The sequence below is a fragment of the Calonectris borealis genome, chromosome 1 (assembly GCF_964195595.1).
Source record: "Calonectris borealis chromosome 1, bCalBor7.hap1.2, whole genome shotgun sequence".
NCBI classification, from domain to species: Eukaryota; Metazoa; Chordata; class Aves; order Procellariiformes; family Procellariidae; genus Calonectris; species Calonectris borealis.
Window position 1 is genome coordinate 66,646,336 of NC_134312.1, and position 25,131 is coordinate 66,671,466.

The 25,131-nt window shown below is 37.4% G+C and overlaps 1 protein-coding gene across 9 annotated transcripts in view; it reads right to left on the reverse strand.

The window, feature by feature from the left end:
* Nucleotides 1-4,316: 4,316 nt before the first annotated feature.
* The window catches only part of DNM1L (dynamin 1 like), a 39,901-nt gene continuing 19,086 nt past the window's right edge, over nt 4,317-25,131 (reverse strand). For 5 of the 9 annotated variants that reach the window (XM_075158356.1, XM_075158366.1, XM_075158376.1 and 2 more), the window contains 17 exons: nt 25,012-25,058; nt 23,833-23,904; nt 23,183-23,269; nt 22,202-22,364; nt 20,144-20,264; nt 19,372-19,503; nt 18,880-19,086; nt 18,561-18,681; nt 17,017-17,172; nt 16,821-16,910; nt 15,765-15,857; nt 14,154-14,210; nt 12,877-12,954; nt 10,429-10,596; nt 9,661-9,770; nt 6,972-7,131; nt 4,317-5,559 (listed from right to left, as the gene is read on the reverse strand). In XM_075158356.1, the coding sequence (XP_075014457.1) occupies nt 5,503-5,559; nt 6,972-7,131; nt 9,661-9,770; nt 10,429-10,596; nt 12,877-12,954; nt 14,154-14,210; nt 15,765-15,857; nt 16,821-16,910; nt 17,017-17,172; nt 18,561-18,681; nt 18,880-19,086; nt 19,372-19,503; nt 20,144-20,264; nt 22,202-22,364; nt 23,183-23,191 (1,722 nt within the window). In that variant the 5' untranslated portion in view covers nt 23,192-23,269; nt 23,833-23,904; nt 25,012-25,058 and the 3' untranslated portion in view covers nt 4,317-5,502. Of the gene's footprint in view, nt 5,560-6,971; nt 7,132-9,451; nt 9,522-9,660; nt 9,771-10,428; nt 10,597-12,876; nt 12,955-14,153; nt 14,211-15,764; nt 15,858-16,820; nt 16,911-17,016; nt 17,173-18,560; nt 18,682-18,879; nt 19,087-19,371; nt 19,504-20,143; nt 20,265-22,201; nt 22,365-23,182; nt 23,270-23,832; nt 23,905-25,011; nt 25,059-25,131 lie in introns of those variants that run through there. The other 4 variants (XM_075158319.1, XM_075158396.1, XM_075158337.1 and 1 more) reach the window with 3 other exon arrangements.

The window sequence follows — 25,131 nt, forward strand, 5'->3', positions numbered from 1 at the left end:
CAGGCTGATGTATGAGGTGATGGATTGCTTTGGGCCTTGGCTGCAGTGTTGTTTTCAAGGTTTACGGTAATCCTCAATCTTAGGCCAAGGAGAATCATTTCCCAGTCCATTGAACTCCTAACAATACAGTTTCGCAGCCACAAGGGGAGAGGCCTTAACCTTAGCTACCTGGATGTGGTAACTCATCTCCACCTCTTATTCTAACAGCATAAGTCGTGGTATTTCAGGTGCTTTAAAACCACCCAGCCTATGAGAAGAATGCGGAAATTATAAGAACTGTTAGTCTCAAGAGTCCAGATATTCTACACTTGGGTGGGGAGTTTCTGCTGGTTGTTTTAAGTGGGTTGGTTTGGGTTCTTCTTTTACTTTATGTTGATCAACTTGGTGTGATCAACTTCATGTTGGCTTTATTTGCACTGTCAATCAAGATTTCAACAGTAATAAATTATAGTGGCTTGCTGCTTATACATCACAGTTTCTTCAGATTATTAAACTGTAATATGGTAGCACTTTCAGTAGCTCACCACGCAGACTTACTAGTATTAACTTCAGTTTCTAGATCCCACTTACCTGCCTGATAGTGAGACCTCTCTGTCCTAATCTCTGTCATGTAAAGAAAAATAAAAAGCAGTTGAGTCATTCCTATCTTAAAAACAAACTCTACAGATGATGTTAGCTCTCAGGACCACTTTGTGTTGCTTGTACTTTGCCTTAAGCTGCAGTAATGATCAGCACCATCCTAGAGAAAGCAGAGGGAGGAAAAATCACAACTTTGAGGTGAAAAGGGTAGCAGAAGGGAAGCGAAAGGCAAGTTCATCCACTTAATACAGCCGCCTTGTTCCTCAAGCAACAGAAGCATTATAGCAATACAGAAACACGCACCTGGGAACCAAGTATACCAGTACACACCCAGTTGGCCTCCAGAGAAATACAACAGATCACATTTGACAGTTACTTTCTGGTTGCCAGAAATAAACTCCTAGGAGTAGAGCAAGTCATGTTTCACGTCTGATCTCTCTCCTACCTTTTTTCCTTCCTCTCCAAATGCTGCAGACAGATACACATATATCCACAAATTTCAGCTTTTTTTAAAAGCATTAGTACCCACTTTGATCAAGTATTAAAAGGATTTTATTTATTTTTACAAATACAAAATAAAAAAGGGAATTAAATGCTTTGCATACAAGGTTTTTCATAAGGTCCATAAATGCCAAGAAATTTAGTCCGTGCTTCCTAAACGCCAAGAAATTTAGTCCGTGCTTCCTTTTGACCAACTCCTAGCAATCCAAACCCCTCCCTGACTCTTTCCAAAGAAGCAGCTGGACACAAGCACTGCTTTTCGTGACTGTACAGGGTATCACAGCTGAGTGTTGGAACACTCAGGTCAAGAATCAAGGATGACCGAAAAATCAAGTACTCTTTCTTAGCCTGGTCTCGTTTCTCTTATACCCCAAAACAGGTATCTTCAGGTAATCGGATACGTAGCTTCTTCAGATGTAAACAAGTAGTAACTAATACTAAAGTATTTAACAGGTCTACAAATGTGTGAATTTCAAGTGCAAGAAGAAAAGTAATTATTTGGGCCAGATACTTAAAAAAAAAAAAAAAACAAAACAACAAAAGCATTCGTACAGCATCTCAGGCCAGCAAAAACTCGAACACTGGAATTTAACATTACTGTGGCAGCTAGCAACGAGGAGGTAAAGGGTGAAAGGTTTGCTTGCTGGCGTGCGGCAAGCAAACTAGAAGGGAGCTATCAGAGCATGAAAGCACCTTCACTAGTTCCAGCAGTGTCACTGGGCATAAAACCATACGCACGTGGTCTGCTCTGTTGTTCTCTTTAACTTTGAAGTATTCATCATCTAGCTCTCGCCTCAAAGCACAGAGTTTAACTGCCAACAAGTTAAAAAGCAGACGCATTTGAGATCTTGAGGAGCCACAGAAAACACTAGCTAGTAGTCACGCTCCCAGCTAAAGGATTTAACTCTGGAAAACAAAAAAATACTCAAGACAATTCAATCCAAGTTACCAACAGGGGCACAACAGACTGGCAAGTTGTTTCCCCTGCTGTAGTCCATAAAGCAGGGACACGACTTTGCAACACCCCATCTGGCACCTTTCAAAGTCGATCACAGAATGGTTTGGGTTGGAAAGGACCTTTAAAGATCATCTAGCCCAACCCCCCTGCCATGGCAGCAACATCTTCCATTAGATCAGGGTGCTCAAAGCACCATGCTGCCTGACCTTGAACCCTTCCAGGGATGGGGCAGCTACAACTTCCCTGGGCAACCTGTTCCAGTGTCTCACCACCCTCATCATAAAACACTTCTTCCTTACGTCCAAGTTAAACCTACCCTCTGTCAGTTTAAGACTGTTGCCCCTTGTCCTGTCACGACAGGCCTTGCTAAAAAGTCTCCCTCCACCTTTCTTGTAAGCCCCCTTTATATATTGAAAGGCCGCAGGAAGGTCTCCTCCTCTTCTCCAGGCTGAGCTACCCCAACCCTCTCAGCCCTTCTTCACAGGGGAGGTGGCCCAGCCCTCTGACCCTCCATAAAGCATAGGGTAAAGGCAAGCTTTACAGCAGTTTTGTCACGGTTACTTCAGAATACAGTTTGAAGCACACAGACACCCCCCCCCACCCCTCTAGTCCACTAAGTGAGATTTGAAACTGACTGCTACAAAGCCCAAGTAATTTATTGACAAACTCTGTTCACATAGGGATACTATGTTTTGTTTACAGTAGTACCACACATAAGTCAGGTATTAATGTCAAACATTTACTAATCTAAGCTTAGCTACAGTGGTTATTCTCCCCCATGATTGTGTGTTTCACTGGATAGCAAGTTATTTTAAGTTAGCTGCTACTTGTGCATTGATGACAACAGTATTTCTAGTTTAAATTTCATAAGGTGAATAGGGAACATTTGTAGACCATCAGGCTGATCCGGGAATTTTTCAGTTGCCACCTTCATTAGGCTTTTTTCCAGAGCTTCCCCATTATTTCTTTTAATGGTGGCAGTAACAGTAGCATTTTAAGTATTTTTGTTCAATTCTGGACAACAGATTGTTTAAAACCTATTAATAGCCACCAGCAGCCCATCTACACCATTACTGATGCCACTATACAAGACCTAACGATGTAACGATGTAGAATTGCACGAGGGCAAAGGCAAACATAGGTAAGGCCCTACAACTATGGGGATTATGCTATTAACTTGCAAGACCATGTAAGTCCTGCCACCTGAACAACAAGACAGTTCAAAACTTTTTTTCTGGGGTAATTAATTTTGTGTATTGTCTGTTTATTCAACAACAGGATCGTTACAGCATGGATTTTTAAAGCCTTGCATTACAAGTTCATCTCTTGGCACTCAAACATTAGCAAATCGAAAATTTTTGTGAAACTGAAACAAAACAAGTCCTAACATTTCAAGAAACAAAATTAACACTGTGGAAGTTCCACATGACATTACAGAGCCAGTTACCACTTGGCAGAATTTCTTAAATAAATGGAATCCATTTGCTTTATGCAGCATTTCAAAACTTTCCAGGTCAGAGTATTTCTTCACAAGGGACTGTTGGCTGAACCTTGGGAGTTAAAGCTTGGGTAGCAGATCACTTATGGACGGCTCTACCTTGTTGAAAACATATTCTTAGATATCGAAAGTAAAAGGGAGAGAGGTGTCAAGTGACTTCCAACTAGAAATGTAATGATTTTGACAAAACTATTAAAAGCTTTCATTGTTCACCAAAATTGATTTGAAAAGTGGCTTGCACTCCAACTTCACTACCATCCTTGAATACAATGCAAGAAGTTAAAATTACTTCCTTTGTATGTATTGTAATTATTACATGTAATACATACATCATGACAGTTTAGGCTGTCTAAATCTACAGAATATATTTGTGTTCTGCATGAATTATTTCAGATCATGCAAAGAAGTATCCAAAAGTTGCATGTCAGACTTAAATCCTTGTGCTTCTGTTGGTGCCAAACTGAAGATTACCATGAGAAAAACACATTTTTAAACAGACCTTCTTGTAAACTGAGGTCTTAACAGTTTCAAAATTTTCAATCTTTAGCAGCTTACAAAAAGAATTCCATTTCTGTTACCTGATGAAATGGGGAAGGAACTGAATATGGTAATAAAAACTTCACTATTTTGGCCCAATATTGTAAAAGCAGTGTTAAGAGCAGTGTCCTATTTTCATGCAAGTTCTGTTAGAGATATAAAGTATAAGCAACACCATAGTAAACATTTTTACTTTATACAAAAAAGTGAGTCTGCTTGAAAAGCACGTGCAAATCTGCTGGCTGGAGTTTAAATAAATTTTTATTCATAAAAATTAAAATGTTTACTTTTTAAAGGCTAGTGTGATCAATATTTATCTATATGAATTATAATCAGAAGAAAATAACTCATCAACTTAATTTCCAACCTAAAATTCCCTAATTTTAGGATTGTCCTCAAAAAAAAAAAAAAAAAAAGAAAGAAAAAAGCTACTTACAGCACAGGAAAATTTCCTCAAAAGTAACTCTAATCTCTGGTATAAATATTACAATCCCACAGACTTCCATACTGTCATACATTCCAAAACTTGGAAGAAGTTGTGGGGATCCCCTTCTCCCTGGCCAACTTAATCTGCTTTTAAAAGAAACACTTACTATCCCGTAACAGTTTTGAAATCCGTTTTTATTTTTCAATTCTGCCAGAACAAATTTACTCTCGGATGGTCCAGGGGCTTGGTCCCAGGGGGGAGCAAGGGGAAGGTGTTCTTGTACCTGATTATAATCCCCAACATCTATACACAAGCTCCAGTGCACATGAATAACTTTCCACCCACTTTTTAGCCGGCGGTTACTGTTTGCAAGCTCCAGGCTAATTCTTCCTACATGATACTCCATTAAATGAAGTTCAAAGTTTTGTCTGCAGTTTTAGCATTTGGGGGAAAAAAATGGGGACACACATACATAGTAATACGGTAGACATCTCTACTGTGCTATAAAATTGATACCTCCATCTGTCATAGTGCATGCAATGTATTCATGAAAGAAAATACTCGGTGCTCTCCTCTCTTCACAGTATTTGAACTTCTATTGTAAAAGCTGCTTAAAACTATGCCACAAGACCACACTGTCCATCTTAACCACAGGCAACCTGTTTAGCAAGTCAGGCACTGGAACTTTAAGGTTTTTTCCCCAAGTTCAAACGAGACTGTCACTGAGACAGTAGACTTGGTCTGCTTTAATTTGCACCAGAAAGCTGGTAAGGAAACATTTAGAGCCATTTATTATATGGATTAAATACGACTTATGTTGCAAAATACAGCATATTTGTCTGTTTGCAAATCAAACCAACTGTCTTTACATGAGCAGATTTACACAGTTGCAGTACACAGATAAGAGTTCATAAATAAAAATTCTACTCTGTATACCATGCCTAGCAATTTTCAAGTCAATGTAACCTCCAATGCATATAAATAGTGTGGCTGGTACAGTCTTCACCAAAGATGTGTCTCACGAATCTCTGCAATGATCTGACTGGCTCGCTGCAGGGCCTGCACACAGAAAGACAGAAAAGCCAAAGTTACTTAGTTTTTCTGAAGAGATTTCTCTAAGAGGTAACAGCAGCAGTCTAGGAAGTGTGATGTTAAAAATCAAATTAAAGCTAATCATTGTCATTATGAAATGAGTGGTAACAACCTGCAACAACATTGATTAACAACTCTGAAGCCTTCCATCTGCAAAAGATTAGGCAAGTGGAAAATACTACAAAGCAAAAGGTAATGGTAAAACTTAGCATAGGTGTCATTAAATCATTTCTCTAGAGAATTAAAAATTAATTGAAACTGAACTTCCAGTTAAAAGCAAAAAGAGTTCACTGTCATTGTTTTGAGCAACTTTTACATACTCAGTGTAACGTTTCTCTTAACGTTTTCTGTTTATAAAGAAATTCTCAAGAAGGGCAGACTTTTTCACCACACACAGTTTTAATGCTTTAAACCTTCCTCAAAATAAAAGGGAAACTGTACCTATTCTATATCACTTTTAGGAGTCTGATGCATTCATTACAGTCTAGCGCGCTCAACTTCGCCAATTTAAAAGCTCAGAATACCAACTAATACTAGTATTATTTAAAGTATTACTCCAATTTGGGGAAATCTGAGCTATGAGTTTGGCCCTATAAGTTTACAGACTTTAAAAGACTGTTAAAAGACAGTTCCCCTCACTCAAATGTTGATCAAATAATAGCAACGATTAAACTTGCTGCAGGGGGTCTTGGACAAGCGGTATCTCGGGGTATCCCATCTCTCAAACACGCTGCCTGACCACACTGCGTATGAGAGAGAAGCACCTCTTGCTGCTTCTTCAGTGAGCTGAACTGGCAGAGGGACTCTGTCCTGTGCCGTTCGATCCAATCAGCTGTAGCAGACCCTGATACACCACGTAATGGAACAATGAAGAAATGAAGAGTTCTGTAACATGGACGCATCACGGACGCGCTGTCATACAGATGTACGCAGGGGTCATCGTAAGCGAGTCCCAACGTTCCCGCTGTTCATATTATGGGGTATGTCTGGATACACCAGCCATTGGGTGAAGCGTACACATGAACGGCACTTAAAACACTGTAAGCTTAATCCCCCAAAAGAGAACTGCTGAACACTCTAAAGTAACGTTAAATAAAAGCAAATTATTAAAACCAACTGTATAACTGAAAATAGCACCAGATTAGAGCTTCTGCTTTACCCCCAAAATAGAGTTTAAGTCACCTCTTCCCAACTACTCAAGCTACATAATGCTTTCTGGTCACATACTGCTTTTAATTCCTCTAGCAGAGAGAAGTAATACACTGGCATACTCCTAAAAAGCAGCAAAGAAAAAAAGAAGGCAAGTCTTCCAGAAATCTCACATTTATATGGTTTCAATTTAATTAACTACTCCCATGAGCTCCTGATCTTTTTAGTACCTTTAGCATGTCAGCTGCCTCTTTTCTGCGCTGGGCCATGTCCTCAGATTCCGTCAGAAGGTCATCCAACAACAAGGATTTGTACAGCTGGCCCACCAGCTCACTCTGAAGAGTGTCTTTCACGTGGTTCACCAGAAAATGCATCACTGCCTTTGGCACACTGCAAGCACAGAAAGGTTGTTTCTTCAGAAGGAATTACTCAAACCAGGTCTGTTCTAGACTGAAGAACGCACGGTGTGAGCAAGCGGCTACACACAACCTTGGCTCAAACTACCAGGAATTTACCGCTACCATAAATAAAAACTCCCTCTCTCAAGTAAATGCAGTATCTTGTGCAATTTAAGAGCTGTTGAATTTCTTCCACATAGGATAGCTGCACTGTAAAGAACATGAATACATACGGTGTAAAAAATAAAATAAGAATCAATTACTTTGCTCACTAGAGACCAACGTCAGTCTCCACAGGGCCAGGCATGACAAAAAGCTAAGTATTTCAACCCTAGAATCAATCTTAAAGTGTGAATGAGAAAGGAAAGAGGCAAAGAAAGAATTCATATATCCAGTCTTACTTAGCAGACGAACTGAAAACACTGGGCCACATTATCTCTGCTATCAGAGAGCATAACGTGAGGGCAGTTTAAAACTGCAAATGGGGTTTAAGTGTGAAAAACATAGTTGTCTGGAATGGAGGCAGGCAGCAACCAATGAGAATCAAGAACAATGCATCCGAAAGACACTACAGAATCTGTAGAGCAACATTTTTCAGCTCTATGTCAGGCTAAACACCTGAAAGAAACCACTGTCTTAGCTCTGATTTCTAGGCCACTAAGCTTCCTGAAAAAAATTCCAAGTATTGAATCTAGCTGAACCTGATTTTCTTTAGGACTTAGGATATGCGTAGCAGTACTTTTCTGAAAAAGTGGGGGGAAATATTTACATGAGTATTGACAAAAATCAAATCATCATACTAACGCAGTACCAAAATCTGGGGATATAAACACAGGATCAAAAACTGAACTAGTGCACCTCAGGTTATTTCATCAGAGTGACAGTAACTGACAATAAAAATACTGATGGTCGTTCCCAGCTGAGAAATAAAACATGTTAGTTTAGACAGCCTTGTTGGTGTAATCCTTAGCAGCAGTATTTTGCAACTAGAGTGGACTGGGAGTTGACGTCTAATCACTACTGACTCATTTAGTAGTGACCACTTCGCTCTTCTCATGTGCCTATAGCCCTAAATCTAAATCAAGGCAGATCAAGAGTTTTTGCTCATTCTCAGAGTGCTGCAGTTGTCGCTGCAGAATTAACTTGGTCCTTGGACCATGCAAGTCTAAACAGCCAGACCCAAGATCAAACAAGATCCATCAACACATCGGAGCTTTTGGAATCATACTCCCAAGTTGGGCTGGGAATTGTCCCACGACATTCTCCTGCTTTACGGTTCTTTACTAGCCAGTTGTGGGAAGGCTTCTGGGAAATCATGATGAGACCGTGTAGATCTATTAGTGCTCAAGTTATTCAATTTACATTCTCCTTTCAAGCCAATACATTGCAAGTTCTACCAAAAGAAGAGCTTAAGAAAGAAGAAGCCTAGAATATTTTGGAAGTCACCTGGCTAAGAGTGAAAGCAACCCAAAACTCAGGTTCAAAGCTGTGTGGGTACAGATACCATCCAAACCATCCAAGTAATGGCCTGAATTAGTTCTGCAAGTATGATTTGGGATGGACACAAGTACCATCTTCGAGAGCTGTTTCCTACAAATATTTCTGAATTAGGTGAGGATTTCCTAATACATCAAATTTATAATGCTTGGGATAGCATTTTATTTTTTTCGTTATGTGTATGTGTATTTACTGCAAAGAATGTGAAGGGTTTGTTTAGAGTACGCAAGGAGGTAACACTACTACTACTAACACTGCAGTAAAATTAAGGTAAACCAATCAATTCCCTGCCATGAAATACTGAAAATTATATTGAGGAGATTATTAGTTTACTGGATAGAATAAAACTTTCATGACCTCACTAATCTGCTCTAAACCCTGGCTTCCAGATTCCCCTATTTCTCCCAAAATTTCCCATAAATATTTATAAATATATATAAAACATTAGGTCTTTCCACAAACACTTAAGCACAGCGAATTTTCAAATCATTCTTCATTTAAAAAAAAAAAGAAGATAATTTTTAAGCAAAACTTTAAAGCCATTTTGCATAGTTGCATACAGCAGAAACATCACTTCTATGCTATTTCCATCCTTATAGCTAAGTACAAGAAAACTTAGCTGCAGTAGTTCCTATTCAACCTTCCCGTTTGAAATAACAGGATGGCAAAGCTAAGTTCTGTCAGGGCTACACAGCACCTAGAGTTCATTCCAGTTATTTGCTGCAAATCATCCGTATGAATTGCAGTATCCTCCAGAAAAGCAGGCATCTCCTAAATAATTAAACCTTTTACTTAATATAATACAGAATTCAAACCATTAGAGAAAACAAGTGCTCCTTCAGGCTTCTTAATTCTGTGAAGTGTCAAGTTTTACTGCTGCTGCCGCTTTAAAAAAAAAAAAAACCTCGTATTTTCTCTCTGCATACAAACATAAGAACATGATAAAATAACAAGATTATATACATGACTGTTGAGATATCACAACATTTGTATGGCTTTAACATTTCTAGGAAGTTTTTTTTACCTGTCCTGAATGTTCTTCCTGACAATAAGGAAGTAAGATTTAATAAGTCGTTCAATCACTTCACAATCTCGTTGCTCACGGGCAGAAAGCTTGCGTGCAACAGGTACAGGCTGTAAAAGAATAAAAACCTCAGTTTACCAATTCTGCTCATTTGTATAAGTAAATAAAACTGAAACTGCGGAGTCTAAAATAAACTATTGCTCTTTTAGCCTGATAGCATGATAGATGTAACCTATCTTGCAACAGAAATAAAATTAGAGACATGTCAAAATCCAGATCTGTGAAACAAAGGTCAGAGGGCACCACTACTATTTTTTTTTTTTAAAAGCTCATGAAAGGAACTAAGCTCTCCAAACACTTAAAGGATCTCCATCCATTTTCAACTTAAGGGGGTTTTGTCTTTAGCGATTCTCTCCCTCTAATATAAAAATGCCAACTTCAGCAAAAAAGAGCAGGAATTTGAGTTGAGACATGAGCTGAGATTTGTTTCTGTACAAAAAGTAATCTAGACAAGGAGTTCACTTGCACAGGAATTTGTGAAAGGAAGCCAGTTATCCCAAATCACAGGCTGAAACTGGAGGGGGGACAAGATGAAGGATTAGGCAAGCAGGAAAGCAGAAGAGACTGGCTAGAGCTCCCTGTCCCTATAGTGGTAACTATTTACAAAGATATCATATATTAGTAGCAAAGTTGCAAGATCTGGAATTCAGATGTTTTCTTTCCTGAGCCTGAACCATGAAGAGGAGGTATTTGTCTTTCATGACTCACCACATCTAATAGGTTTACAGCATGTCCTTTTTGAGGACTAGCAGGCAGAGCTGCAGCTGGCTTGGATTTTTCCTCTGCCGATACCTCTTCCGCTTTTGAGGGTTTCAGCATTCCTCTCCAGTTGCCTGTTCCAGGCTCCTGAGACATATCTCCCGCTCCAGAAGCGGCCTGCACAAACAGCACAATGAAGAAACAGTGGAGAGTTAGAACTTGGGCACTGCAAAGCAGCGTCTGATCAAATCTACTATTTCTGAGCAATAGGGACGACTCACTAAAAATGAGATTTTCATATTTATATTCCCTTCATTCTCCCACCTTTGTTCTCCCTTTGCTGCTTACAGCTGACACAAAGTACCGGTAAAGTGAAAGCTTTTAAAACTCATATTCTTCCTAATAATGGTATGAAAATGCCTCACACAGAGAAAATCCCCAGCGTTTTAAGGGTCTACAAATCACTTCTGAAATATGGAATGGTCTTCCTAAATCATTTGGCTTTTACCACTTTCACCATACATCCTTGGAGCCATACAACCTATACTATCAGGACCATTCTGAAAGTATGTTTTGAAGGTCACCACAGCTCTTAAAGACTGGAATTTAAATTCTTTGGTATTTTATTTAAAAATAAACTGAAGTTTCTTATAATATCAGCTAAAAAATATGCACATTTATGTTTCTGGGTACCACAGCTACGAACGTATTTGTGCTGCTAGACCTCAATTTACAGAAGGCTTTTTTTGTACCAAATTAAAATAAAATAAAAATTTCTATCCTCTGGAAGTGAAGATCAGAATTTCTGGGAAGTTCCAGACAAAGAATGACTCACTGATCTCCTGAGAAAAGGACATAACACCCAACTCTTAAACATTAGGGATCACTGGACAAAAGAAATATTAGTAGATGGTATCCACCACATGTTAAATTAGTATTAAAAAAAAAAAACCCACACAACAGTTTATTTTGATGTGGAACAGTGGTAATTTTTATTTTGTACCTTTCCATAAGCCTAGTATTGTTCTATTTACTACTATGCTTTAAAATCTATTGCTGCTTGAAAAACATTCAAGGTCATTCAAGGCTCTGAACCACTACTACTTATGTCTTGTTTCAGATACAGGAGGAAATAAGCTGAATTTATCTATTGTGTTTACAATTAGAACACCACAGGCTGATCTCGAGTCTAAAAAGGAGTGAGAAACAAAGCATGGCAAATAGAATACCAACAGTTGCATACTAGGAGGAAACCCAGCTAAACTGTACACACCAAAAATTTTATTAAAATTGCACAACTGCTCAGAGGCACTGTAAAAAATACACTATAAGAATTCAAATCAACCTCTGCTAATAAGAGAGAACCATTGATGATGAAAGCTCCATTACATTATTTCTGATTGCAAGACAGCTATTCAAAATAACAAAAGTCCCTGTGCCACTCTCATTCAGTATTACTGTGGAGCCTGCTCCATCTCCAAAGTAGTTTCAGAAACAAAGCTACATTCTTTCACAAGAAAGAGTGTGTTGAGTATTACCACCTAATAAAGGACAGGTTTTGTGGGAAACACAAATTAAACCAAATTTGGCAGCTTCCTGCAATTTCTTAAGTCACAACAATATACTTACAGTAGCTCTTGATTTCTTTTTAATGTCTGCAGCATATCAGAACCTCTAAAACTCTGACAAAAATAGTAGTTAAAATTCTACTACTGACTAGATTTTGACTTTAACTACTTTGTTCAGGACAGAAATGGCAGCTTTGCACTAGAAGCTGAATGTGCATATGCAATCAAGCAGAAAGCCTGAGTCCTCTTGGTACTCCTAATACACAAACTTGTGACTACCCATCTTTTCTGACTCCAAGCGAAAGCAATTAGCAAAAAAGTCTTTACAGTAACAAACTGTTATTTTAACATGAGAGACAGCACACCTAAAGTGTAAAACACCACTGCAGAACACATTTCACGAATATAAGTAAACCAGGGATTGAACGATTATGTGAAACAACAAAAAGGAGATTCAGTTTGAACAAAGCCTATACAGATTCCCTGCAGGAAGCAGCAAACTCACATTTTTACCTTATCTTCTGTCCTCTTTCTTTAACTGTCAACACATTAAAAACATGCAGTTTAACAACCATGCTGAACACTTTTGATTACAATACTGTCGCAAGAAACAATCTATTGACTAGTGTTTGAGGCAAATTATGCTGCATACTTGCACCACAATATATTGCAACCAAGAGTTCAAACAGAAAGCAGTGACTTTGCCACCTAATGGCACATCTTTACCCACCACTGCACATGCTAAAATCAGTAATGCCAAGTAGTCTATACTCTGTAGAGCATACTGCGTCAGTGACAGAGCACTAAATACAAACTGCTTTCCATACTATCTGTGGTGCACCACAACAGAAATGTGCATGCAGTGCTTATAGGAAAAATCAAGACAGACCTTGCCATCAGCCTCAGCAGAAGCAGCAGTAACAGTCTCCTGGGAAGCAGGTGTCAATGCACCTGGAGCTTTAGTAGACTAAGGAAGGTAAAAAATGCAGGGAGGGGGGAAAAAAAAAAATTCAACTGAAGACCACCAAATCTACCTAGCAGATTTCATACACTTTTACCTACTAGCATCTTTAAAAATCCAGAAAAGAAAATATTTTGAAATTGCAAGCAAAACAGTAATATAAGCAGAAAAAAGAAAAAAAAAAAGCATCTCCAAGACAGTTAAGAGACTTTTGGCTTATCTGACCTTCAATTTAATTTCAGTTCCTACACTGATGATATAAATATGAAGTCAATAAAAAGAAGCATCAAAGAGCACTGAAAGCAATCTCTAGGTAGCTACCTTAAATTCCCAGTTCATCCATCAGCTGGCTTCTACTGATTAAAGGCAGTAATATTAGATCCATTCTGGGACTTTGTCTTACTTTTTAAGCTAACAAACTTAATGAACCAATTTCTATTGGCTGTAGTAACTCCTGTTACAACCTGTGAGGAGCTTAAACTGTATTCTGTATGCATGGATTCTAAATACTTCACATAATATTAAATACCTAGCTGTCTAGAATTCCAGCTGATTGTCAGACCATTCATTTCTACAGCCAGGCAGTGTTTTCCATGAGACCTGGTTCTTCCACCCATGTACTTAGTTGTCATTGAACTAATCCCAAAACCTGGTAAAACTAAGCAAGCTCCAGAGACAGAATCATCATGGATTATGATGATCAAACATCACCTCCACCATCTTCTCCCAAAGAAAGCAAGACTGCAATAAATTGCAGTTTTAAGAGTGACTTAAAAAAAAAAAACAACCAACCACCAAGTCGCTATTTGGCACACTGAATATTTTAAATCACTTGTTTATCTTTTGAAATCAGCATGTCTCAGCCATAAATTTAAGCATGCAAGCTCTGACTCCATCTTTAACATCTGCAGGCATTTTAAGCCTGACCTCAGATGACATTCAAGTAGTAAGTGTAATATTACTGTAAATTTATAGGCAAGTCTTCAAAAATCCCAGATTTGAAACCTGCCAAAAATTGCATCTTTGGAAGAAGACAGTATCATTCCACTTCTATCTTACGAAATTGAAAGAAAAAAGTCAACACCTGGAAGCTCCCAAGACTGTTACCAGGGCAGCATATCAAAGTTCCCAATACTTAGATTGGATCAAAGGAGAATGCATTAAACTTTAAATGAAGAAATAAATACAAATCAACATTTACTTACCTTGTCTCGTGGCACAGCAGAAGGCAATTCCCGGGCTAACCTGTTACGCCTTTGTTCCTTTAAAAACAACCCAGCAAGACCTCAATTACGTATTACTCTGTATCAACACATATGCAAGATTCATATTTTAAAGATGACTTACATTTTAGAGACAAACACTAGTAATTCCATCTCATCCACTGTCATACAGTCATACTATCATCCTATGAAAACCTCAATTATTTGGATAAAACTACTCCAATTACCTGGTCAAAAGTAAATTCTCAATACAAAAACTTTTGCAAAACTTTTTGCAACACGCTCCATAATCAAAACTAGAGCCTTTAAAAAACAAGATCAAAGCTACACAGTTTGGCTCAGCATAGATCCCCTACAGCCCTCATTAAGCTTTAAATCTTCAAAGTAATCTACAAGGATTTGATTCTGTGGCCAGCAGGGTTAACTATGATTAGCCCAAAAGGAAGGAGGAGGCGGCAGAATTCACTTTATAGCAAAACAGAATTTGAAGCAATCAGGACAAAGAAAGATTTGATTTTTTCTTCAAATTAAAATTGATTGTCCACTAAATAAGGATAAGATGTTTTACGTGCTTTGTTTCTTCAAAAATTTCAATGTCCTGTTCAGGAAAATGTTGGGAAAGAACGAGTTCAAGTACCACATGATAATATAACCATCTCCCATGTTCAACTTCACAAAGTCCTAATTTTTGTACTCATGGCAGTTTGCACACACATTGTTTCTGAACTAGATTCAAGAGCAGTCTAACAAGGCAAATTCAATTGCATACCCAGTCAATACAAAATTCATGTATAGAAGAAACTAAAAGGGTAGAACTAAAGGAGAGAAATGATAACATAAGCATTTTAAAAAAGAACACTACTATGAAAGACTGTGTTGGATAAGCAGGGGAACACAAGAATATTAGTGAGCTCTTAGCCAGATGGATGAAGTAGTGCAACAAAATCAGACTGCAAGAAAGAATTGAGCTGATCAACTGCTTCTATAGGATGAAGACAGCAACAAGTATATTCAATCAAAGCCGGACTTGAAAAACAGGAAGACTACTGGAATTGTAAAAGGCTTATGGGAGATTGATGGAGAAAATTGTCTTAGGGAGACTGAAGTGTGGTTCAAGAGATTCAAGAACAATGCCGAAAGGAAGCAATAGAACAGAGGAAACAATACTTGTATTATCCTTTTATGAATGAGAGGAACATTATAGCTATTGATACATTCTGTCAGAGTCAAAATGCAGTTACTTCAACATTAAAGAGTATTTCACAACTATCTATTTAAAGTTTCTCTTTCAAAAATTTCATTAATAGCCAATACTCAATTAGGTGCCCATCTTATTTTCCAGAAATACAGGCAAAATTGTTTTCAGTGAAATATCAACCACTGTTCCTGAATGCAATATGCAATATAAATCTAATAAATCAACAAGTCACAAGATAAGAGTATATACCATATATGTAATATATCACATTTTTATACTTCTAAACATAGGACCATGCTTCAATGAAACAAATTGAAGCATTTGTTCTTTTACCAATTATTTAGGCTCACCCTTAAAGGAGTCAAAACACTTTTTAAGAGAATGTATTTTCTTACCTCTATGTTGTTATTCATTAAACCACAGGCATCAGCAAAGTCTGGATGTTTGGTATTGATATAAGCTAACTCAATGGCCACTAGATTATGAACCTGCAATGCAATGTCATTCACAGTTCAAAAATTCAGTGAGTAAATCTAATGCTAGTGAAGAGCAATGACCTACAATGCTAGAAAGCAGTCTAGCTGTCCATAGCAAAAGACCGTTCTCACTGCCCCAAAGATATTAAAGTTCTGATCCAGAAGGCGAGAAGGGAATTCATTCATTCATTGCAATAGATTCAGACCTTCAGCCGTTTTGGATGTTACATCAATTTAACTCTTAGCTTCATCAAGCTAACCCCTCTCCAGCAATAAATAAAACTCAGCAATTTAATGAGTGTAAGCTATATAGTCAACCTTCAGCCACAGACCACATACAACATTCGAACCAGTGAGAAATGGCTCCCTACGGGGGAGAACAATATTTGCTTTTCACATCAAACATACGCAGAGTCAATAACTGAAGCACTTTGTTTTCTCCCCAATAAGCAGCCCAAAGCAGACTTTTACATTAAAACATATTTACTCAAAGCTAGAAGCTCAATTTTTAGTTCTCACTAGCTAAAGGGCATTACAAGCAAAATCAACATTTTGTGTTGACTTTATCTCCAAAACTCACAGAATAAGGCCTATAATTGAATTTTCATCATTGCATCCCGAACTCTACACTAAATGCACAGCTTCTGTTACAAGGGAGGGAAATATACCTATATCAGAAAGACTAGGAGATGTTAAATCCAAGTTTTAGTAAAATTCTTCTTGGGAAATTGAAACATAGGGGACAAGAAGCTGAAGAGGGTTCCCCCCACCCCTTCGTTTTTTTATGTATATATCTTGTAACATACAAGAAGTTTCAAAAGGAGTAGATATTAAATACCTAGCTATTTAACAAATATAAGTGAAGATTCCTTTAATAATTTGAATTCCTAACATTACAGAGCAAACAGCAGCATCAAGAAAAACTCCAGAAAACATACACTTTTTTCAGCAAAATTATAGTAGATGGAAAATTACCATTTCATTTGTGACAGGAAGTCTTCTACGCAGAAGACACGTTACGACTTCAACTATGGCATCGTGCAATTTAGGAAACCTCAATAATTCCTAAAAACAAAACAAAAATTTACTGATGAGACTTCCAGAATTTTTTTAGGGAAGTGGGGGGAAAGGCAGTCCAATAATTACATAGTTCTAAACCATGCATTTTTACCTGTGTACTGTAATTACTACAATGCTGGATAATCCTCTGCATTTCTTCATGAACCAGCTCAACACAGCGCAAGCTAGGTTCTTCTAAACGTTTGATTTGCCTTTTTACCAGCAATTCAAATGAAACTTCAGGAACAAACAAGGCAGGACGGGGACCCTAGTTTAAAAGGAGGGAAAAAGCTGCTGAATTGTGTATTAAAACAATATGCATTTCTAAAAAGTAGTATCTGATGAAGCCTAGAATAAATCAGGTCACAGAGCTTGCACCCAAAAGAACACTCAGAACAGGTCTTAAGAGTAAAATATGTTACAAGAATATTTAAATATAAAAGCTGTAAAATACAAAGTTATTACCTTTAAGACAAACTGTGTTAAATAATGATTAACCAGCATCCTTATAGAATCTTGACGATTTCTACCTACTAATGTCACTCTAGGCTTACAACTATGAGCAATTCTTTTCACGTTTGTGGATCCGAGTTTAAATGAAATTTATTATAAAGGCAAAGACATTCCCCTCCTAACTTCAGAGAGGAAAGTTACCATATTTATTTGACAGTCCTGGGCATACAATTCTAACTGCAAGGTAGGTGGGTTTTCTGTTAAGAACAATCATAATACAGTGTCACTGATTTACAGCGTTCGGGATAATTTCATTTATGACCATACAGACCAATGCTTAGCTATACATAAAACACTTTTTACCTGAAATATCTTTTTTTTTTTTTAAATTAAATGAACTTTAGGAACACAAAGATGTGATATGTCACATAAAACCAAGACACCTCTCCTGTTACTAAATGCTGTTTTACATTTTACATTTACAGAAGGATAAGAGCATGCACGCAGATCATTGCTGCGCAGTACCTAATACACTCCAAATTTGAGTTATTTTTGACCATGCAGAAACCTGACTGTCTGTCCACACCCAACAGAACACAGTATAAAAGCAGACTTACATGTTTGACATCCAAAGTCAAGCTCTAAGGAATGAACATTCTATATACTGCAAAATTTAAAAGTGAACTTACTGTGTTAATTCTTAGCAACACGAGTTCCTATATTCACAAGAAACCAAATCTGTCATGTAAACACTGAACCATTGAAGAGTTGTGTCCCTTATATAGAATTAAAATATCTGAATGTGTCCTAGCCCATGCATCTCAGACTGAGTCTTCATAACTAACAGAAGTGCTTAATGCAAAATAAATGCAGAAGCACTCTTCTATCACCATTTCTGTAATATATAATAGCTTCAGCAGAGGGTTGCTAAAGCTGGGCCTGAGCTTTATTTCAGCCTGTAAATAACAGTAGGGCGATGTAAGCATTCACCTTAAACTCATTCCATATAGGATAATGGCTGCAAATTTGGATATTGTAATTTTTCCACTTAAAATACCAAAAAGCAGGGATTCAGCCTCTTCATATTAACTCATTCAGCTGAGATCATTAATTCACAGGACTGAAGGAGCACAAATTTGTTGAAACCTTATCTTCGAATCCAATATATAGCAACAACACTTAGAAATACAGAAGAACACTCACAGTAGCATTTCTAATGGCAGTCAGAATATCAATTGTGTTAAGGCCACCCAGCGGGTCAACAGATTCTAAAGTTCTTCCAAAGGTCTCATGAAAAATGTAACAGATTCTGGCTCCACCGCATCTGAAAGAATAAAATAACAACTGAAGTAGCAAACAAGAAAAAAGCTCTCATTGCAAACATTTTTTGCAGTTACTTGGATTCAAACATCTCCGATTATGTTACGCTCTAATGTAGTACTATTGCCAATGAAAGCCAGCAAGAGCCACTGGGTCGATCTAACTGCTCAGTCAATATTCTAGAAAACCATTTGGTACTTACAGCTCCGAAGTCTCTATGTATTTTGCTGTTCCTTCAATAGTGTTACAATATTCTGTAGCAAATTTGGTAATAAGCTGCAATAAAGTGGCACTTTTGTCCTCAACAGGTTCCCCATAGCTGTTTAGTAGAGACTGGTACTGAGCAGCTAAAACATTGATTCTGGTTTTCAGTTCTGGCAAGCAATCCCTGATATGATGCATCAGTAGTCTAAAAATAGAAAACAGTCCCTCATTAGAAGGGAAAAAAGTTTCAGCTTTATCATCTCCATGAAAACAGAGAAGAGACAGAAAATAATCACCAAAGGAAAACTCAGGAAGATTACAGTAAATTCAGAAACTGAATTTGGAACCAAACAGAGTTTTCCTTAATGTATCACTGTACAGCACCAAAACAGAAAGGAAAGGTAAAAATAAATGTTTACACATATTTCTAACACACCAATTTGTATCTTTAAAAGCACACATTTATTTTATTTTACATAGTATGTAATACCTGTTCAGTGTTCTAGCAAGATACTTGGTTCCGTTTCGATTGGCTAGAGAAGGATACTTCTTTTGAAGAAAACCATACTCATCACGAATGGAATCAGTTACACTCTTCTTATTGTTAATATCCAACTGACTCCTGAAGTTAAAAGGCAGAGTTACACACGAGTTAATAGATGCAAAGTAAAAATAATTTACACTTCTACTTTTCTGGACAGGACATCTAACAGTTGGTTTTTGCTTTACACACATAACATCTTCCTTAGACAATAAAGGGTTTTATTTGTTGTTCCATGCAGCATAGTCAACAAATTTGTTGTACCATACAGTATTGGTAGCAGCTGTACACAGACTAAGCAACGCTTTTATCAAAACTACATGAGATTTGATCTAGCTAATGCAAAAAAATAAAGTGAACAGTACTATAGCATATGCAGTTAGCACTAATATATACAGGATATCTACTGGATCAGTGCTAATGTGATCAGTTGACCAGAAGCATCCCTCAGGCTAAAAAACAACAGCAGAAAGAAGTAGTGACACTACAGTTCTTTTAGAAGAAGTGTCCCTACTCTTTTCTAAATTAGCAGTTGGTTGAGCGGAAAAAGAACAGACAGGCTTTTGAAAAGTGGGCAACAAAGTTCTCGCTTGCTTGTTCAGAAGTTTATTTCAACATCAAGTCACCTTACTCTTAAAACCTTATGCATGGTTAAAAAAACCAAAAGCATTACTTCATATTAACACAGTTTTAAAAATAGCATCAATGTGCTCAGACAGACCTGTTCACTACTCCAATGATGCCAAGTTTGACTGGAATCACTCTTCCCATGAGCACATCCATAGCATCAGTGCCAGCATCCATGAGATCCAGCTTTGTGATAACAGCAAGGGTTCTTCGACCTACCAAAAAGAAAACTCGCTCACGGGGATGTTTTGCCTTGATCAGGGTAGCTAAAACTCATCATTCAAAAAGCTCCTCAGACAGCTGCATGATGTTTAGTACTGCAAACCAGCAAAGACTAGCGCAACAACGTGGTATTAGTCTATCTGGAGCCCCTTATTAACAGGAGTGTAAGAAAGTATTTGGCAGGTATGGCTCCCCACACAGATCTGGTTAAAGAAAAAGGTTGAGGCACCATGCAGTTTGAAATTATAGTCATTACTGATTACAACAAACATTTTTGCATACTACATGAGGTTAGAGGCATTACAAAGCACTTGTGGAGAAGATTAAGTAAGGCAGGCAGGGGACTCGCAAGTGTGAGTGGACTGAACGTATTTCTAGCATATATGTAGGACTAGACGTAATGGCAATCTGTTTGGAACTATATTTGAAATACCACTGGAGAAGCTGCTAAAGGAGGCAACAGGCCCACTTCCAGCATAGTGGATCAAATACATAGCTGAAAGTCCCAAGAAACTGAAATCCATCCACTGAAGAAGCTTTAGGGGATTTAGTTTTGCTAATGAAACATATTTTTATTGAACATGTGACTGAATGCTTTCCGAGTTAAAACTAAGCTTCATATTGGACACTGTGGAGGAAAAAGTGACCTAAATTCATTAAATAGGTAAATACTGCACTTCACAACAGGTAGGCTAACATGCATAGGATTTGCCTGGGACCTTAATATTTCCTGGCCTCTTGGGTCTGGAAAAAATGTGGCAAGAACTTTTTCTTTAAAATATAACACACTTTCCAAGTCTAAAAATAAACCAGTACCTCAGCAAAATCAGTAGGTTCTTGAGTCCTGAAACTTTCAGATGAATGCAAGTCAGAGAGTCTACCTACTTTAGTACTTCAAGTTCTCATACCATTACATACTATTATTCCTACAGAACCTGCAACATGAGCTGCGACTCCAGACCTTTAAGGTTTACAATTTTGAGAAGTGATCCAAAAGTCACAGCTGATCGTTTTTACAGGGGTAAATTAAGAGGAAAGGGTCTGCTGAACCAGGACAATTTGACTGAGAAGACTACCAGAAGAGATTCTCCCTTGAGGTTACGTAGCTGTGGAACCCATAAAGGCTTCGGCAGACAGGCCAAAGCAGACTCAGAGTTTGAAAACAATCAAGAAATGTTACACTTTATGGGAAGAAAAATTTGAGGGTAAAGCATACCAACACTAAATTTTAGCCTAATTTCAGTATACCTATTTTACAAGTATACTCTTCCATATTCCTTCAAATCACACAGTGCCATTTATTAGTCAATGGTACTGACAGCACCTTCCATAAACAAGAAGCAGGCACTCAGTAGCTTCAGATCAGTTTCAAAGTCATTAGGTAAATACAAAATGATAAACCTCTTTTTAGATTAAATCAAATCAGTCAGTTCTGTCACATAAATGCAGGGCACCAAAATGGATATTGACCGTATGTATTAATTTTATTTTTACTAAAAGTCACTAAACTAACAGCTAGACAGTCAATTACTAGTTGCAGGATGGCATATTTTCTCTACTAAAAGAAACAACATTGCACAATAAAGCATGAAGTCATCCTAACAGACCACTGTAAACTACTAAAAATCTCAAAACCCCCAACGTTCTGTAATGCCGTTTTGCTGCTCTGGAAACAGAAGTGGTTCCTATGACTAGCAAAATAGTTATTTGGCCTGTTCGTAAGCCAGAAATCTATTAGATATTAATTCATCTCCGAGTTGCAGAGACTGCAGCAGGAAGTCTTCAAGCAAATATAATAATTGTATTTTCTAGGAAATGCAGTGACATTTGTTTTTCTTACTACTTTTTGCCCAAACGACTTCAGTTTTATTTTAGGATTTAACTTAAAAAAGAAGTTGAATTACAGGATCCAATTTTTCTTTCTGCTTACCATCTGGATCCACCTCCCGTGCAATTTTAAGTGCTTCTGAAGTGGCCATGTCTGTGTTAGCAGCTGTAACTGCCAGAATAATTGAATTTGGGTTGCTGATGAATTGAAGGATTAGCTCTCTTATTTGAAGTTCAATGTCCTTAGGCTGATCACCAACAGGCACCTAAAGAAAAAACAACATAGAACTGTTCAAAATTGTATATTTATGCCTGTGTGAGACTACTCATTGAAAGTTCATACCCTATGCCATGGCGTAAGATAAAAGTTTTCCAGCCTTTCCTTCCCCCTTCACAAAAGAGGAAAGAAAAGGAAGATCTTGAAAGGTATAAAGGTATAAAAAGGTATAAAAATCAAAACCACTCTTATAGAAACAAGAATCAATTAAAATGATTTGATACTGTTGTCAAGACGACTTGGTATCCAAGAACCACCTGCACAACTGGCAGAGTGGGGTGTATATGTGTGCATTGGCAGGGAAAGAAGTCATCTTGTCATCTTCGTGCCACAGAAAATTATTCAGTATAAACCTGAACAAACACGACCTGTACATTTCTTCTAGTATATCCTCACTTTATACAATTTCTTACCCTAAATACGCACAGCAACTTCTGGAGAAGCAATGGGGAAAACATTTTCAAAGTTGTCAACTACCCATCTATCTGCCAGTACAACTTTGAAACTTCCGAGTGCTACCTCTTCTATTAAAAAGAACATGCAGCCTGGACAACGCTTCCAATCCCTCAGTTGTATATCGAAAGAGGAAGAACTTAGGCAAATCTACCTCTTACAACAGCGAAGAGCACCAAAAACCCAAATCTTATATCAGAAGATGGTGACATCTCAAATTTATATAACCTACTACTTAAACCGAGGAAAGCTGTTTATCTAACATACAGAATAATGCCAAAGAGTGAACATACACTCCTTGTTTCAAAATACACTGTTCTCAGTGAGTCAGAAGAGAAGCATTCTGCGTCTTACCTTTGTCATTCCAGGTAAATCCACAAGAGTCAGATTTACAACATTAGATGAAAAAATCTTAAGATGAATAGGTTCAGGACTGATCCCCTAGAAATATATTAATAATAAAAATTAATCACTGTACTGGATTATTTAAATGCACCCTTTAGAAAGCCAAAAGCTGTAGTTTCATACTTTCTTCCATCATACACCTTACAACTACGTGATGAGGAAAAAAAAAGCCAGCCACGTCTGTCAACCAATTCCTTTGTCTTTGGAAGCAGCCCTGTTTTACCCCTCAATATAATGCATAAAAGCATTTATATTTCAGTGATTATACAGATATGCAAGAATAGACTACTCGATTTTATAATTACACATAAAGCCACGTATGTGAAAAAACGGAAGCAAGTTTAGCTTGAATTTTATTTTTTGCACTATTATTGCGGAAGCTTTGAAGTAAAGCAACAGCAATTCTCTGCGTTTTCTTTTAGCTGAAGTCTTTTCTCTTACGAACACAGTGAAAAAATCTCAAGAGAGCAAGCAGTATTACTGTGTTCTTCATTAGAATAGTTCAATGCTTTTCACTTCTAGCTGCCAAAACCGTTTAAGAAAGGTTTAAGCAGCAAGAGAATCTGTAGCAAGACAAAGATGGACAGTGCAACATTTACCTTATTATTTCCTGAAATCCTCTCTGTTTCATTTTCTATTTCCTGACGAATTTCATCAAAATCTGTATAGATCTGAAGCACGGAAGAAAAAAAATTATTTAAAAATCAAAGACAGTATCCATTTACCTAATTGCAAAATAATGCTCTCTTCTCCAAGAGACAGTGAAAAACTCTGTAATTAAGTATACAGAAGGGGAGAAAAAATAAGAATGACTATTAGCCCTTAAGCTAATGCTAACAGCAATCATCAGTGCTAAAAATGACAGAAATTGGAATCTGTTGATTAACGCTGTGAGATGGCAGTTATCAGCACTTATTATCCCATCGATGTCAGACAAGGTATAGAACAGTGTTCACCTAAAGAGAATTTCAAACACTTAATGCCATTTCTAATCTAGTTGTAATCCTTTGAAGTTAATAAACAACATGTAGCCTGAACCTATTCTCATCTCGAAGAGGACGAAGAACAAGGACAGAGTTTCATTTCAAAATTTTTCCACTCTTGTCAAAACTATTCTCCTTCCACCAATCCAAAGTAAGTTAGCACAGAGCTACCCTTGCACAGGCTCCCTCTGCATTTCTCTCTAGATTTCCTTCAATTTCTAGCACTACCTAGGTGGTGAGGAAATCAGTTTAAAGTAATAAACACTTAAATAACTCATACGCCAACAAAAAGATGGACTTTCTTCAAGCAAAGAATTAAGCTTTGACTCTCTTATTGAAGTCCTAGGTCATGCTCCTTTCTGCTTCTCCCTCTTGATGCGCATTAAGCTCTTCCTTTTCATAGCTTTCTAATAAATCTCTGAAGTAGCCAATTCTTCAGTGGACTGAAATGACTCGTGGTTATATACTTCCTCGTTTTTGCAATGTCCATTTTAATTTCGCCAATGCACAAAAAAGAAAAATAAACAAAATAACACAAAAAAGATTAAGATAAATAACTCGGCAGAATCAATAACCCATACAACAGACCATAGATAAACTTTCTGTCTTGAGTTTTAAAGAATGTTTTCAGAAGTTTTCTACTCAAAAAGCAAAACAGAAAATCTCAATACTCTGGCATGTAGTATAGCAGGTAGAATAATCTTTTTGGGAAAGTCAGGGGAAGAGATATAGAATTAAGTATATATATGATAGCGTATGTATGACACTGCTACTCCATCATCAGAGTAAACATACCTTATTTTTGGTGTGAAGAAATTTACCCCACTCTTCAGCATCTATCTCTGAAAACAAAGAATTGATACATGAGGAAGAGGAAGCAGATGTTTCAATGACAATTTTCCGAGACCCTGTTTG